We start from the raw sequence: 18294 nt of genomic DNA, 5'->3' as shown, positions 1-18294 counted from the left end.
AGTTGAAGATTTAGCTATACCTAAAACATAAATAATAAAAGTTGAGGAGGCTTACAGTAAATGCTGTCAATATAGTAATTTTCCAAAGTGGGATAAAGCATAGTGTTTAGTCAAAAGTCTTATACTTTTCTGTTGTCCAAAATGCTGCTGCCCAAGGAGATCCAGCCAAAGCCATGCGGAATGGCTTCTTAGTGAAAATAAAGTTATATGATTCTATTTCAAGTCTTAATAATATTTTTACTTGTTTTCAACATCATCTACCAGTCAATAATGTAAGACAGAAAGTACAGTTCAATAAGGGACAAATATGGAAGACATAGGATCATCAAGACTAATAAGACATTAGAATTCCCGACAAGAATACCATTATCCAATGCAGCTGCAGTGCAATTAAAAGAACTGTGAACTAAACAGCATGAGCAAATAACAACAAAACAAAGACAACAACAAAAAAGCTAACTCAGACTAACAAATAGATCTGTGTTAATAAAGGAAAGAATATAACCGTGCAGTCTTTGGAAGGCGGTATGTGAAATAAGAACTCTTGTCGGGCCTTGGATTATGGATAATGAAACTTTTGGGCCCTAAAATGTGAATGTGATAAAACATCTAAGAACTGCCTGTCTCCATATTTCTTCCTTGGGAGAGAAGAAATGAGGAGCTCTCTCTAGAGTAAAGATATTATTATAGTACCATTCTAGGAGCATGAGGACAGGCAGCTTCCCATTGATTTCCATATCCAAAAATATATATATCAGTACTCACTGACATATATACTTGCTAGGGCTGTGTAGTTGAAGGACAAGTTGGTGTGAATTAAATTATGTAGATGTAGATGCAAAAGGGAATAAGACTGTGGGGTACTGGAAAGACCATCTCCTATCTAATCAAGACTCCATTACTCAGTTCCTTATTGTTAGCACAGCAAAACCTTCCACATTTTCAAAGACTCCAGAACACTGTGATTTTTGTATGAAATTTTTTTACTTACAAATAATTTGAACAAACAGCAGAACCATATCCACAGTGGAGAAATCATGAATACACACTCAGTTTGTAGTCTCCTGTTGAATCAGACTAACGTGGGAGGATGTGTTACTTCTCACTTAGTTAGAAAATTGTCAAATATCTAATGGGTTGTCTGAATTACCATCCCTCAGAAGTTTAACAGGCTTTCCTGGGCCTTTATAAAACTGTAATCAAGAAATTGGCAGGACTGTGTTTCTTTCAGTACACTTTATAGGAATCTGTTTCCTCATGAATTTATAAGATTAAAGGTCTGTTTTCTTGCTGAAGTTCATTTACAGCTTGTATAGCAGTGGATTTCAACCTGTGTGAGACCACTTTGGTGGTCAAATGACCTTTCACAGGGGTTACATAGGATCATTATAAAACATGGCTATTTAATCTTTACACACCAAGAAAACTTTGACTATTTCCAGGTTACATCCTGTTTTAAATGTACTTTATGCTCATTGTAACTAGTAAGATCTTAATGCATACTATCAAACCTTTAAAAAAATCTAGTACTGACAAAAATGTATTTGTATACTTGTATGCAAAAATGCTTAAAATCTGTACATTTATCTTTGCTTTTTAAAATAAAGTTGTTCAATTTAAAAAAAAGAAATAAAAAGGGAGACATAACACAAACAGGAAATAAAAAATATCATCGTATCCTAAAAAAAAAAAAAAGAAAAGAAAAAAAAGAAAGAAAACATGGCTATTTATATTTTGACTCAACAGTAACAAAATTAGTTATGTCTAAGCAATGAAAGAATGAAAGTAATTTTATGGTCAGAGGTCACCACAACATGGGGAACTGTATTAAAGGGTCACAGCATTAGGAAGGCTGAGAACCACTGCTCTAGGGAATGGTCATCTCCTTTGGCTCATAGTTTTCTTTGACTTCTAAAACTAGGGTTGGTATATTGATTTTGTTTTATACCACATCTCTCTTGTGTCATTTCTGCTTTCAAAATCTTCTAATGATACCTCTAGTAACTAGAAAATTCAACTAAATTAAAATATTTTTTATTAAGTATGGAATAAAAACTACCATTATTTAGCTTTAGGGGGTGTATGAACCCATCCGCATAATTCCAGATAATCTTCCTATTTTAATATGTACTACCATTATTCTCTCTGGTCCCTTTGCCATATTTCACAATATCCATAGATCATGGAAGAATGGGACATGTCAAAATCTCTTTTCTGCAAAGCATTTATCTCTATCTGAACACATTTGTCTTCCTTAATCCAGAATCTACCAGATTTAATGTGGTATGGTACCCTGATGAAAATATGTTTCTGAAATGTGTCATTTTAGCTCACTTCTAGGTGCTTTGGTCCTCCAGGAGGGGAAGAGGAACTCTGGCTCCTAGATCCCCTCACCCGCTCTCCATTGTGTACTCAGTGAGAGGTATCCTGTTGAAAAGAGACCCCGAGTTTGGGTGACTCAGTGGCTTTCTGCTTTGAGTTGCAGGAGGTTCGTTGCAATATGAAGCTGAGAAGGCAGTGGAGGAGGATTCTCTTTTCCCCATGCCACCTGGCCAGGAGACCAGTCCTGAATTTCCAGCGAAGGAGAGCATCTTTGAGATCAAGCCACTTAACTCCATTCTTGATGATGACTGCAGCTCTACTCGCGGCTTCCCCACCCAGGAATCCTTTACCATGGCCTCCTGTGCCTCAGAGAGCCATTCTCAATGGGTCCATACTCCCATTGAATGTACAGAGCTAGACCTGCAAAAGTTTTCCAGTTCTGTTCCCTGTACTGGAGCCGAAACCTTGAGAGAAGACACAGCTGAAAACTCAGGAGACAGACTGGACCTCTATGTACCTTTTGAAGTTCCCAGCTTTTAACTCTACCAAGGTGAGCTCGAAATGTAGGGCTAGAAGACCAGAAGGTGCAGGCAATCCTCATGAAATTCCAACCCGGGTTCTATGGTTTGGGTGGAAGAATAGCAGGACACTAGGACCAATAGAGAGACAGTAGTCCAGGCACTAAACTTTTGAGCTAAGTTTATATTGGCCTTCTAGAAACCAGGTAGGTTGACACGAGGCCAATTTCTTCATTCATGCCCCACTATCAACTAGTAATATTCAGCTGTTTCTTTTTGTGTGTCCAAGTAGCACAACATTGTACAGATATGCAGCTCTATATTCAGAGAAATACCAGTTCCTGAATAGCTTTATGGACTTGTGCAAATCATTTTACTTCTTTCAGACACAGAGGCTTCAGCTCATAAGTTTTCTTGAAGATTGATAGAAAGCGTATGCAAGTGCCCTTTACAGTGTCTGCCTGGTAGGCCCTTTTTTTTTCCTTTCCCTGTGCTCAGTCACAAATTAGAAATTCCTTTTATATCGGTTACATTTTATTCTGAACTTCATACCTTCATCCCTCTGTGGTAGACAAATAAGAAATTTGTTAACCTCATTTTAAACAAACAGGAATCAAGGAACAGAGATGAAAAGTGATTTGCACAAACCAACCTCTGAAACAGACTAGAACCCAGGATTAGCTGTCACATTATAGAACACATTCAACACCATCACTGAATTTAAAATATATATGTATCTTAATATATGTTTATATCCATATGTGTGTGTATGTGTGTGTGTGTGTGTGTGTGTGTGTGTGTGTGTGTGTGTGTTGTGTTGTGTGTTGAAATATCTTTTAGGAAAAAAGAACACACACAGAGCCTGAAAGTATTTCATGTTGTATTTGTATAATACAAACTCTCATGTGTGATCAAGTGTGAGAATTTTCACTTATGGTATCATGTCAAATAGAAAGCTTTGAGCATTTCGGGATGCTGAATCTTTTACATTTGGATTAATGATTCCCAATCTGTTTCTTCATTCAAAAATGATGGAGTTCTTTTTTTATATATTGCAATGAAGAAGAGCTCACAACTGAAAAAATAATGATTGTATCTCATACTCACTTATGTGATCTAGTTCTGTTCTGACTCTTCTGCCTCGTGAGAAAAATGAAGCACTACTAAAATATATAATTTATATATATATATATATATATATATATATATATATATATATATATATATATATATATATATACATTATATATAATATGTATATATATAATTTTGGTACATGGTGCTTATAATGTAACACAATTTTTTTTTAAATCTTACTACTTTGGAATAGAATAGATTTGTCATCTTTATAGCCAGGTGATGTATTTTTTGTTATTGTATCCTAAATCTTTACTAGTCTAACCATTAGCCTTTAGAGAAAAGGAAGAGGAGGGTGGTGATGAGCTTGCATCATAGGATTCTAACTTGCTATTCTTTTTCTAGGTCTTTTTCACTCTCGGCAGCCTGGCTAGTGCTTGTTACTGGACTTTCCTGCTCTTCTTTTGTTCAACAACAGTAGCAGAAGCCTGGAATGTAGGTCCTGCCATAACCAGCATTTAAAAATGGGGTACACAGAGCCCCATGCTACCAGAGGATTAATTTCCTCCAGTGACTGGCTTTGACAACTTTTTGTTTTGTTATTCTAGTCTGGGGATCCAGATTCCATAGCCATGGGACTGCTGGGCCTGTTCTTTCTCTTTAATTAATTATAGAAGTGAGGGGATTAACAATGAATAAGGTAGAGTTTTCCTGCCTGTATATTTTTCCTGCTTATAATTTTTGACAAGTAGGCCTACAAAAAGAAGTATACTGAACTATGTTGGCATCTGCCTACCACTTTGAAGAGAAAAATGAAGTACTTCCCTCTTTAGTGGTCTGCTTTGACTTCCTCCTCCCCTACATAGACACACAAACACATACACAGAGTGAGGGGATATTGAGGAAGATATCATGGGGAGGCTGAAGCCTGGGTTTTACAACTCATGTTCTAGACTTCTATAGCTCTGATAACTGTCAAGCCAGTATATTTCTTAGACATTTCATTCTCAGAGGCAGGCTACCAATATTCTCTAGTGGGGATTCAAATCAGTGTCTCCTAGATTTTTTTTTTAATTGATGTTTCCTAAACTTCTTTTCATTTTTATTACCGAAATATTCTTCCCCTTTCTCCCTTCCAGTCAGATCCTGACTGTGAAGATTCTCAGGTGCAGTAGTGCCCTGTGGAGCTGCGGGGACCGTTTGGTGCTTCCTTGGCTGGGAGAATAGTCAGACTACTTCTCTTAAGCCTGAACCTACAGTTTTACATGATTTTCAGCATGAATTGAAAGCATTTTCTTTATTTTTATTTATTAATATTTTTGTGGAACATGTCAGATGTGACCCTCAGGACTTAGATGCAACTATCACATATTGGCTTTAAGTCTTCCTGTACATTCAAAGTGAGCCACTAGGATTGGTGTCTATTCCTTCAAAGTGGTTCTAGGGGAAAGTGCTCAAATGTTGCAGCAAAGTAACTGGATCTTGGGAGTAATATATACTATCCTGGATGCTAGTGTGACATAGCTTCTTTAAAACAAACTAAAGATGGACACAATTATTCTGGATCAAAGATGTAAATCTGCATTAACCTGTGGGTGCTGCACTTTACATTATCCACACTATAGTTGTCCTCTCCATGACTCATTACATAAACTTTGATATAGGCAGTGCAGGTGTGAAATAGGGGTACATTGAAAGGCTAGAATGTTTTCAGCCATTTCTCCTCATTTGACACTTACTGCTGATTCAAGTGTAAATACTGCTGACTCTTAAAAGGTAGAAGTGCAGGGCTTGGCTGCATACATGTATTCCTTCAATATCAAGATGGCAGAAGCAGGAGTAATGGGATTTAGAAGAAAGCTTGCCTTGCATTCTAATTCTCTCAAAAACAGAAGGGATAGGAATTTAGATAGTGTTAGAGTACTTGGATTTAGAATGAAAAAGGCATTATATTCCATTATAGCATTGAAGAAGAAAAAGATGGGTGGTGAAAGAGGTAAAAGAAGGGAAGTAAAGAAGGAAATAAAACATTTCACCACCAAGAAATGTACTGAATCCCATTATTGACTAAATGCTGCTGAGCCTGTAGTGGAGTTTTCCATTGGAAAATATACAATTTCATCTTATATTAGAAGGTTTTCTTGCCTTTAGTCCTTAAACACTGTTTATAATATTTTTCTTGCTTTTTTCTTGATTCCCTAGACTCATAGCACTTTGTGAGTCTGCTGGAAGGTCTGGTGGATGTTCAAAGAGCAGTGGTTCTGAGTTGTAGCATAACACATAAAGGAATTTTGATATGTGTCTCCAAGGCCTTATCTAATATTTCAGGTTCTACATTTCTCTATCCCCAGCAGAAAGCCAGGCTTCAGTTTGATCTTTCAAGACCCTACAGTACATTTTGAGCCAATTTTCCTTTCCTATGTCTGGGCTCCCCAAGCAACCACTTACCAGGCCTCCAAAGATACCCATAATATTTCTCAAGTTAGCTAAGTGAGGATGGGAAGGGCCCCCCAAGGTATGGACATTTCTTTTGACATGTCAGTTTGATGCATACTTTACTGTCCATTTGTTTCTTTTTGAAAATTCATTTTGCCTTTAGCTCTTACCTCTACATCTCAAGAGCAAAGAGAAAAAAGAATCTCCTTGGAGATTCTATTATTCTTTTTTATCTCAAAATCTTTATGAAGCTTATGCAGCTAGTTTCTATCCTATAAGCAATTGGTGGGTTAGGTAAAATGTGTTTCATTGCCAGGACTTAGCCTTTAAAGAGAGTGTTCTCTACAAGTTTCTCTTAAGTGTATCTTTGATAACAGCTCATCCACAAACACAGTTTAAGGGCCTTAAGATCAAACCACTGTTTTGTGTGTTAAAAACACAAGAGGGAAAAATGGCTAAAAGGTCCCATTGTATTTGGGAGGGGATTAGAAGCAATTGAATCACACATTTGTACTAGGCAACCTGGTCTGATGTAAGCATTAGCAAATATGTGTGAGCCAAGGTTTAGACCTTGGTCTTTGGGCTCTCTGTACTTTTTTCTGGGACAGTTTATGCTTGTCTCACCAACTTTAATTAGTCATATCTATACTTCAGGTGGAGAAGAACTAGCACCCAATCTGGTGGATTCAGCTTAAGTAGTTTCTAGCTATAGAAAGATCACCATATGCCTGACCATGCTTCAAACTCAAGGCCATCCTGCTTCTCAGTGAAAAGGACAGTGATGATAACAGAGAAAAAACAATGTGATTAAATTACCTGGGCACCCCACTTCACTGTGCCTATATGTAGCAAGGTCATCATATGTTCATACCAAGAATAGCCTTGGTTCCAGATTTCTTGAATTGAACAGTTGGAGTTGGTAATTAAAATAAGTTGAAGTTTGGTTTTGCTTTGCTCTCTATGGTATTGGGGATCTTGGGTAGAAGCAGGGTGAAGGATGGCTTTGGTTTTCTCTTGTAATTGATATGTGGCCTTGGCTTACTTCATATTTGCATATTTGCTCAAGTAGTGTCCTTATAAAGTGGGACCACTTTGAGTATTTTGCTTTTATGTGTCTTCTATTTGAAGAATTCATGAGAAATATATATAACAAAACTCTGAGCCTGGTTAATAGTTGTGTATTACATATTTGAGCTAGCAACAGAAAATATTCTGTTTACAAGGGTTACAATAGGTGTTTAGTGGAGGTGAGTTGGGCTTCAGGGTTCACCTTTTCCTCCACTTAAAAATGTCACTGGAATTTTCAAAGGTGGGATGTAGTGTGGAAGATCAACTTTCTTCCCTATGGTCATTAATATTAGATTAAGTAAAAATGTCAGTATTACATCGCTCTTACCAACAAATAGTGCTGGCACACTGAGGTGTCACCCTCAAACCCCTCATTCAATTTATTACCAAGGTCTTTGATGGTTTTTGTTTAATGGAGGTGGCTTTTAATTATTATTTTCCTTAAAATGAGCTATTTATAGAGATTTTGTTAAATTTTGAGCCATATGCATGAGTGGATACTGACAAGCTGTGTTTGGTTTATGAGAATCTGCAAACAATTCCTATTAATCAATAAACAGAAGTACATCCAGATGCCTTGTTTATTTCCCTGCGTTCAGAGAACTGGTGTGACTCATTCGGTTGTTTTGTGAGTCTCCTCAGTCAGTACAGAAAGAAATGTGTTTCTAATCATTGGGTGTAGCACCAGGACTACGGCAATTCTGACTCGTCACCCAGGAGATCTGAGTTATAGTATGCATTCTCCTGCTTTCAAAGTGTTTATGACATTTAGAATCGTGTCTGGCTGCAGATCTACCAGACATTTTTATATTCTAAATGTATAATCTTTTGTTGTTGTTTTGTTTGTGTTGAGACAAGGTTTCTCTGTGTAGCTCTGGATTTCCTGGACTCGCTTTGTAGACCAAGCTGGCCTCAAACTCAGAGATATCTGCCTAACTCTGACTGCCAAGTTCTGGGATTAAAGGTGTGTGCCACCATACCCAGGCCTAAATTTACATATCTTAAGGAGGTTTGTGTAGTATTCAGACTGTGCTTATATTTAAAAGTATGAACCAATATCTTATAGTTTATATGTGCACATTTCCATTTGATCATACTATTTTAAAAATAAGAAAACACACACACATGCATGCATGCCTATACATATACACACATGTCCAAACTAGACAATCTGTGGAATTGCCCCTTAAGAAAATTGTTTTGCCATTGTTTGATCTGTATTTTTGTTTATAGTGTTATTGATTGAATTTAAGGGGCTGCTAAAGGGACAGCATTTCATTTGAAATGTTCTTCACTACTATAATTTTATTTGAAACCAAGCAAATTAAATTTCCTCCTATCTCAAATATTAGCTAATCCTAATAGAAATACATACTGACAAGGATGTGAAAAAAAGAAAATTCATATAATGTTGATGGGTTTGTAAAATGGCATGACCTTTTCGAAACAGTCTGGCAGTTCTTGTAAAATTTAAAGCTTCAGTTGACACATGATTCAATAATTCTACCAATCAATATATAACCAAGGTAATTAAAAACATGAACATATATGTCCTTTAAAACAGTGTGTATAATAACTAAATGTTTATAATTGCAATCCAATTTCATCAAAATGATAAATGAATAAGCAAGTTGTAATACAACACAAGATATTAAACAAAAGAATTGAAATTATGATACTTGATATGTCACAGTTCAAGCTCAAATCATACTACGTGAAAGAATCCAGGTACCAGAAGGCACATTTTGTGTAGTTCCATTCACAGTAAATGTTTACACAATGTAAGCCAGTAGTAGCAGAAGGTAAATTAGTGGTATTTTGGTACTTGGTACAAGAGAAACAACTAATGTTTAGTAGTCATATGTGATTTTATTTAGAAGAGAAAATGTTACAATGATAGCTGCAATTCTCCGTAAATTTAATTTAAAAATTGCTGACAGGCATACTGGAAATGGATGAATTTTATTATATAAAATATTCAATAAAGCTGTTTTTAAAATATATTTTGTGATCTCTGGGCTCACTTCGTGATTTGTCAAATTAAACACTTTCCATGTTTCTTCACTGCCTGTCCTTAGTCTATAACTGCACTCTCCCTCTCTCTTTCTCTCTGATCTGCCCTCTCTCCCTTTCTTTACTTCACTTTATCTTCCCTCTCTTTTACACTATGTAGTTACTGACTTCAGGGTAAAAACTGACTTGCTTCATTCTATTCTTATTGAGCTATCAAAATAGCCAGTAGAAAGGAGTAAAGGGGAGTAAGTTGGAGGAACTTAGAGGAAGAACATTTAGGCAGATCACTCAGACCAAAGGGGGAAGAACAGGGGAAGTCACTACAATCTCAGGATTGAACAAAGAAAAGGGATGTTAGGCAAAGGAACTCTAGTACAGGCTACAGTGAGGCATATTAGCATTATCAATGGACAAAATATTGATTGGTTGACAAGTACAAGTAGTTAAATGGTACTGTGGCAAGACTCCTCTTTCAGAGTGTGAGAAAACCTGCTAGCTCCTACATTCTCATTTGATTAAAATTGGGAATGCTGCTATAGTGAGGAAGATTAAGTCAATAAATTTATGCATAGTGATGGAGGCACAGAAATTGGTAATATGTGAACAGTAGCCTTGTCTGCTGTAGAGTTGAGGTCACTGTGTGCCTGTGCTAGTCACAGGGCAAGGAACTCCCACATGACCCTAGAAGGACAGGAAGGAAACTAGACCTATGAACAGATGGATCAGAGCAATAAAATCATCACAGCATCAAACAGGGAATTTTTACATATTATTAATCATTTTATTAGTGGCTAAGAACACTTGCATTTTTCTATACCAGTAACAATCCTTAATTATGTCCACAGTGTGACTGGTAAATTTCTGTTTGCCTAAAAGTTAGCCTTTTAAGGACTGAGAAGTCATGTGTACATGAGTATTAGGATTTCAGATGCTGTTTGTCTGAACAAAATGGCTTCCTATTAGGGAACTTGCTCAACTGCATGGCTTTTATCCTGTGGTTTCTAGTGAGAGCAGATTCCATCCCTTAATTGTTCCATTGTAAATAGTAGTGCAGTGACAGTTAAGTAGAATGGAGCATTTAGTAAGTGCTGATTGGCATACTGATTGTTTGTTTGTTTGTCAACTTGATACAGTGTAGAGGATTTACAAGGAACCACAAATGAGAAAAAGCCTCTCCCTCAAAATGGCCTTCAAGAGCCCTGTGGGACATTTTCTTGAATAATGGTTGAGGTGAGAGGGCCTAGCTCACCATGGGTGGTCCTGCTCCAGTGTAAGTCACAGAGAACTTGTCAATAAGACGCAATCCTTGGTTGGTGTTTTAGTCCCTGGGAGCTGTGACCAACCAATGAGTGTGCTGGAGAGACTCATGCCTCCAGGTGCATATATAACAGAAGGTAACATTTTCTGGGATCAATGGGAGAAGAGGCCTTTGGTCCAGAGAAGGTGCATTTTCTGATTGTGTAGGGAAATGCCAAGTCACTGAGGTGGAGAGGGTGGTTGGGAAAGGGAGTACCTTCATGAAAGCAAGGGGAGGGGGAGGAGGGATGGGAGTGAGGAGGAGATAACATTTGAAATATAAATACAGAGAATATCCAATAAAAAGGGGGTAAAAAGAAGTAGTCCTACACTGTTTCTGCTTCAATTTCTACTTCCAGACTCCTGTTCTTGCCATGACTTTCCTCAATGATGAATCTGAACATGTGAGCCAAACAAACCCTTTCCTCCAAAGGATCCTTTTGGTCATGATGAGAGGGGGGGGAACCCTGTATTTTATTGATTAAAACCCTCATGATAGTTTTAGATAGTAATTGGCCCTTGATAATCTTCATCTTATGAAGAAAAAAGTTTACATTCTTACAGATTTAATGATTTTTCTGATGATAATACTTTAAGTGATGTTCTGAGACTCTAGCTTAAACCTGTATGTCTCTGAGAGTTACGTGTATTCCACTATTCCACAGAAGTATCCCAATGATAGGCATTAGGAAACCAGTGTTTATCCAATTAGTCGGTTCGTGCAGCTTATAAGGTAAAGATTTAGTAGGAGAAAAGTCAACAATACAAACTCAATGAGGTCAAACTATAAAAGCTATCAAAAGCCTGATGTTTATTTGTTCTTTTGTTTTTTCCAAGGGAAATGTAAAGGGAGGGGCAATCTAGCAAAAATAGCATCATTATAAGCTATTTCCTATTACCTAAACAAAATATAGAATACTCTTATTAAACCTACCCTTCCCAGTAAGACACTGTGATATGAGAGTCAAAGCTTATATCCTTACTCTCCTAAAATGACATACACTTTTCCTTTTTACCAGGCTGTTGCCAAAGAAGGCCAAATGTAATCTGGAAACTTTTGTCACTAATTACATCCCATTAAGCATACCATTATGGTATCAGTGGAGGCTGGGATTTCATCTTGGTGCTTAGCTACAGAACATTCCTGCCCTGTCAGTTTCAGTGTAAGTTATTTGAAACAAGAAAATAAAACAAAAAACTGAACATTCACTACCATCTGGAAGTAACCAAATATCTCCTCATTCAGCGTGTCAGTGGTAGTTATCCCTGAAACAGTAATATAGTACCCTTTTTCTGCCAAGGTTAGTTTCTTCAGTTATCTCAAAATGAACTAAAACTTTCAGGTTACTAAGACCAAGGAGGGGTTTCTCACCTCAGGGGAATAATGAGAGACTGAGAGAAACATTTTGACACCAGCAGCAGCTGCTGACAGTAATAACAGGGTGAGTCATGTCCTTCAATTGCGGTGGTGTCAGCTTCCTTGTAACCTTTTTTACTTGCAATTCTTCTACCTTAAGTTACTGTGACAACCATCCTGGCCACTTCCGCCTATTTATGAATCATCTCAAGCATGCTTATCACCTTGGAGCCCTTAGAATCACCATTCCCTCTGTTAGCATGAAGTCTGCTGCTATTATCATTATGTTCCATTTCTTCTTAAATGGGACCAATTTAAAGCATGCTTTCCTGATTTTCTTGTATCTCAAATAGTGTTTCTCCTGCAAACAGACAGACAGACAGACAGACAGATAGATAGATAGATAGACAGATAAAGATATAAATACAGACAGACATCCATCTTGTTCTCATCTATTACACACACCCATCTAACTCTCCCCAGGAACTCACCAAAACACAGCTCCCTCCCAGCCTTACATCCTTTTTATTCAGTTACTTTTACTGTTTCTAATTTTTAACTAACTAAATACAAATAGTGTGGCCCATATATGCATAAGTATGGAACCATCTAAGATATTGGCAATTTACCTTAATTGTTACCATTTCCTCCAAAAAGGAATGATTCCACTCTTCTAGCAACCACCAACTTCCAAGAGCTTCTTAGTTAGGAATGAGTTCTTGTGATCTTTCCTTACACCCATGCTGGAATTTTAACTGGCTTAATCTGAATCTTGTGCAAATAACCCCAGCTGCTGTGAGCTCATGAGTGAAATAGCCATGTTTAACCAGAAGATAGCATTTCACAGTATTGGCCTTCTCTCCCATACTATACATAACTCTTCAATTCTTTCTATTTTTCCTTCTATGATGTTTTCTGAATATTGGGAAACCTTGATATAAGTGACCCATTTAAGAATGAGCACTCATAGTCAATCATTCACAGCGATTTTACCACCTATGAGTTTCTGCATTGGCAAGAAAATGTTTCTTGATGCAAACACGTTTGACAGATGCTATTCTATACACAAAGAAATTTCCCTGACAAACCCTAAATACCATTCCACTAGCCTCATTTATCGAGTATCTTTCCTTTTGGCATCATCTCACTTATATTTAAATAACCTTTTGTGATGGATTTCTAGTTGAAATAAATGAGGAGAGAAAGAACTGTGTTCATTGTTAAGTGGTTAGACATAAAGGAGAATAGTTAATCGACTATCCCTATCTCACCCAGCATAGAAGTGCGAGGAGCATGGTGATAGAACATGTTCATAAAGCACCATTTAAAGAGTGCTGACGATTCTTCAGTCTTTACCATGTTCTTTTCCAAAATCTACCAATAGAACAGCTGACTGTTATTCAGGAGGTAGAACACAGACCTCAGAAATCAATGGGCTCATTTTCAGTCCTGTTTCTGGCTGCTATATATAAACCTGTGTTTAAAACTCACATCAGTTTTCCTGTTTGTACCTTTAGCTTTTTTTTTTAGTAAAACAAAAATAAAAGCCATTCATAAGATGACTCACATCCCTGCACTTATTATAACAGAGGCATGTTGTATATGCTCTATCAATATTTGCCATAATGACAATGAATGACTAAGCTGAGGTTAGCTTGTAGTGGTGGCCTCAGGTTTGTTGTGCCTCCAGGATTATAATATCTAATTGTTGCCTCCCCCATGACTAAACAGGGTCTCACTATGTAAACAAGGATTGTCTTGAACTGTTGAGCCTCTTGGTCGAGTTTTAAAAGTACTAGGATTATAAACATGTGCCCCAATTTCCAACAAAATTGAGTTCTTAATTAACATCTTTGAACTCATTTTTCTGTTTTATGTAAGTCTCACATTTCCTAGATACTGCATATTTGAAATGTAGATATTCAACATATACAATATTAAATCTTGCAGTTAAAAATATAATTTTTCATTTATGATGATTGTACTGGCTGGTTTTGTGTATCAACATGAAGCAAACAGGATTTACCACAAATAAAGGAGCCTCACTTGAGAAAATGCCTCCCTGAGATCCAGCTGTAAGGTGTTTTCTCAACTAGTGATAAGGGGGGAAGGGCCAATTGTGGGTGGTGCCATTCCTGGGCTGGTAGACCTGATTTCTATAAGAAAGCAGGCTGAGCAAGCCAGGGGAAGCAAGCCAGTAAGTGACATCCCTCCATGGCCTCTGCATCAGCTCTTGCTTCCTGATCTGCTTGAGTTCCAGTCCTGACTTCCTCTGGTGATGAACAGCAATGTGGAAGTGTGAGCTGAATAAACCCTTTCTTCCCCAACTTGCCTCTTGGTCATGATGTTTTGTACAGGAATAAAAATCCTAAGTGATCAATCAAATAAACTGGTGAGTGTTTCTTATACTAAAGATTATGATAATCGTATATATTTTAATGAAAATAAATTATAGACAATGGCCATGGTAATTGAGAAATAGCAGGAACAATGAAGAGAAATGAAGAAGGGCGCTTCTGTACTTTGAATGACAAAGACTGTATTATTAATAAGAAGCAACCATGACAAAACTAACAGCTGTACTATGGTTATTGATTTGTCATGAAAACATTCAGAAAACTGTCAAAAAAAGAGAAAAACTTAATTACAGAACAGTTTTGTACTGCTATAAAATTCTATAGTATTGGTGCTTACTGTCAGTTAATCAAAAAAATACAATAAAATAAAGATAAAAATGCCATCCAACTACAGAAGATAAATTTTGTCACCTATGTGAAAGATATATATGTATGAGGGTAATAATAAAGTGTATTCTTAATGCAGTAAAAATCAATTCTGGAACTTTCAGTATATAATCTATTCTTTAGGCAAACATATTGTTTACACTATCATCAGTACAGCATCTGGGTCATATCTAGGAGACACTGCCTAGCAGCATATATCCTGATCCTCTGACTCTTACAGTTTTTTCACCTTCTCTTGCATGATGTTTCTTAAGCCATAGGGGTTGTGTTACAAATGAATTGATTGATCTTGGGAAGTCCACAGTCACATTTCTGCCTTTATACCAGTTGTAGATTTCTGTGGTGGTTTCCATATTTTAGAAAAGGTGGCTTTGATGAAGCTGAGAACTATTCATGACTATGTGTATCAAAGTAAGCATTTAAAATACAGTTAGAAATTATATTGTTTTAGGAAAATGACAATGATAGGTTCTTCACTAGGGTCAATGCTCTTTTGCCATGGATGGTTGGACAGGTTTACTGTACAAGGTATGAGTTTCCTCATATGATGTAGACCTTATTATTTAGACAATGGTGGATGATCTTGAAGTAACCATCCCACTGTTGCACCACTGGAAATATCTTACCAGGCTGATCATTGTTGTGGTTCATAGTTGATATAACTGGATAGAATTGTTTTTCTTCCTAGGCAGTTTGCACAACAAAGTATGAAACTTAATCTTCAGGAAGGAGACTTATGATTAATTTTAGATCATGTTCTTCAAGTACCTTTGCCTACACTGTGTGGTGTCTTCAGCAATAGGGATTTACCTTTAAGTTCTGGGACTGTAAAATGACAAAATCAGTGGATATGCCAATGCATATAGGGAAATTTTTAAATGTTCCCACCCCAATATAAGAGCTACCACCAATTAATGCCTACTGAGAGAGAGAAGATCAGTTTTCTCTGGGTAAGAACTTACTGATAGATTACCTAATCCAAGGTGGTCAACCTAAACAGATGTACATAAAATCAACACTAAATTGATTGTAGGTTACACACACACACACACACACACACACACACACATACCATAGTATTGGTCTTCTATTGTTACTATAATCATGCCACATAACTTAATATTTTAAAATAATACAATTAAAATGGTAAAAAAGAGAGTAGGTTAATATGACAATAATAATTATAGAAGAAAATGTCATGAGAATGAGAGGAGTTTGGGAGGAGTTGGGCAGGAGAGAGGAAGGATGAGATGGAAAAATGATGTGACTATAGTACTTGTGTATAAATTTCTAAAAAGATAATTTCTATTTTTCATAATATCTACTATTGAAAAAACTGGCTGGAATTTAATTCTACCCTTGTTTCTCATTGATTTGTAATCTTTTACAATTTTATTTCTAATCGGTTTCTATAATCATAAAATACTAATAATGATGACATTTTTATTACATAATGGTAATGGTTAAGTAAAATAGGCTATGTGAAAACTTCAGAATTAGGCTGTAGTGGCTTGAATGAGAAATGTCTACTTGCCCACTATAGGCTTGGGGACTTGAATACTTGGTTCTCAGTTAACACTGTTTGGGGATCTTTAGAAGGTATGAATATGATACAGGAAATCTATCACTTGAGCTACCCTTTGAATCTTCATGTATCCAGTATATGCTTATGCCTTTCTGCTTGAAATTGAATATATGAGTTATCAACTTCCTGCACAAACTTTCAACCAGCTGTCATTGTCTGCATTATGCTCAACTCTTATCTGTCTGAAACCATAAACCAAAATAAAGTCTTCTCTAAGTCCCCTAAGTTACTTTTGGTCAATGTGTTTTACAAAAGTAACAGAAAAGTAACCAGTATAAATGTGTGGCATATTTTAAAAACTTAGAAAAAACGAATTAGTATCAGTGTCATGGTTATTGTCACTATTTCTTAAGTATCGAATACTCCTTGGCTTATAGTAAGTATTTAGTAACCATTATTAATCATAATTAAATTATTTTGATATGAGATTGTTATTGTTGTTATAAAAACCCATATGTAGTTAACAGCATAAACAATGCAATTAAATATTTAATCAGGTATACTGTCCGATTTCTAGTTTTCAAAAGTCAGACAGGTGTTGCCATGCTAAAATAAAAACTTTTAGGTTGCATTCCTTTTTGCAGGCTTGAGAGAAAAGCAATTTCCTTACCATTTCAAGCTTCTGAAGGCTGCCAACATTTCTTTGCTTGTGTCCTCTTACTGCAAATTAAAAGCTAGCTACAATAGGTTGAAACCACCTTACATGGACAAGACTGTAAGAACTGTCATGATCATCGGTGTAAGAGGATCCACCCACTTCCTATGACACAAAGTTCTGTGTAATGGGTCTAGCTAGAGTGATGGCTCAACCTTTACAAGAGTATATTGCTCTTACAGAAGGCACAGTTTTATTCTCAGCATGAACTTCAGGTCATTCTCAATATCCTGTAATTGCAGCTCCAGAGGCTCTGATGCTCTGACCTTCAAAAGTCCTGGTACTCATATGTACATACCTGCAGGAAGACACACACATAAATAAAATATAATAAATCTTTTAAAATGAAGAAAGCTAGCAAAGCATTAGCCTGTGAGAGAGACAGAGAGAAATCATGAACGAGCATTCTGCCATGGTTCTGGAATTCAGATTCCTGCACTGTGTTCCAAACTTGACTTGTATAAATGATGGATTGATTATAAACTGAAGTAGACCCTTAAGTTCTCTAAGTGGCTTTTGATCAAATGTTTTTATCACAGCAACAGAAATCAAACTATAATAGCATTTTTTCACCAAGAAATTGTGCTGATGCTGTGATGGACCTGGCTGTGTGGCTTTTTCATCCTTTGGACTATTTTACTGAATTTTGAAGAATATTTGGAGGTTTAGGCAGTAAAGAATATCAGATGCTTGGAGTTTAGTAAAATATTGTATGAGAAAAATGTGAACTAAAGAGTCTTCACTTGTAAGTCTTCAGCATGGGGGGAGGGAGACAAAGATTTATTGGAACTATTTTGTGATATTTTGGATTAACAATCTGTGGTTGCTGAGGAGCTGGAGCTAAAGAAACAGCTATTCTAATAATAGGTCATTCAAATGAATTATTATCATTAAAGAGAAACCTGTGTCACCTAGACCAGCAGAGAGCCTGGGGCATAGGCCCAGTGAGATCATGCCAAGAGTTCTCAGAGCACAGAGAGTGCTGTGCTCTCTAGAAAAGGGTCATCTCCGGCCCACAGTGAGGTCCAGGTCTCTGTCATCAGGACTCTGCCCTGGGAAAGCTGAGCTTGCACATCAGCTTCATAGGCTCTTTTACACTTGGACCGGAGGTGAGCCTGAGACATAGGCCCAGGGAGGTAACACCAGGAGGTCGCAAAGAGCAAAAAGTGCTGTGCATTCTGAAAAAGAGTCATTTTTAGCCTAGAGAAAGAGCCAGGTCTTCG

At 36.8% G+C, this 18294-nt stretch overlaps 1 protein-coding gene across 1 annotated transcript in view; it reads left to right on the top strand.

Moving 5' to 3' along the window:
• The window catches only part of EDA2R (ectodysplasin A2 receptor), a 38777-nt gene extending 33980 nt beyond the window's left edge, over window positions 1–4797 (top strand). The window contains exons 7-8 of the mRNA XM_080910914.1: window positions 2486–2872; window positions 4323–4797. Coding sequence (XP_080767040.1) covers window positions 2486–2862 — 377 coding nt within the window. The 3' untranslated portion in view covers window positions 2863–2872; window positions 4323–4797. The remainder of the gene's footprint in view (window positions 1–2485; window positions 2873–4322) is intronic.
• The last annotated feature ends 13497 nt before the right edge of the window (window positions 4798–18294 follow it).

The sequence above is a fragment of the Micromys minutus genome (assembly GCF_963924665.1).
Source record: "Micromys minutus genome assembly, chromosome: X".
NCBI lineage: Eukaryota > Metazoa > Chordata > Mammalia > Rodentia > Muridae > Micromys > Micromys minutus.
This window is presented reverse-complemented; position numbering and strand designations above follow the sequence as displayed.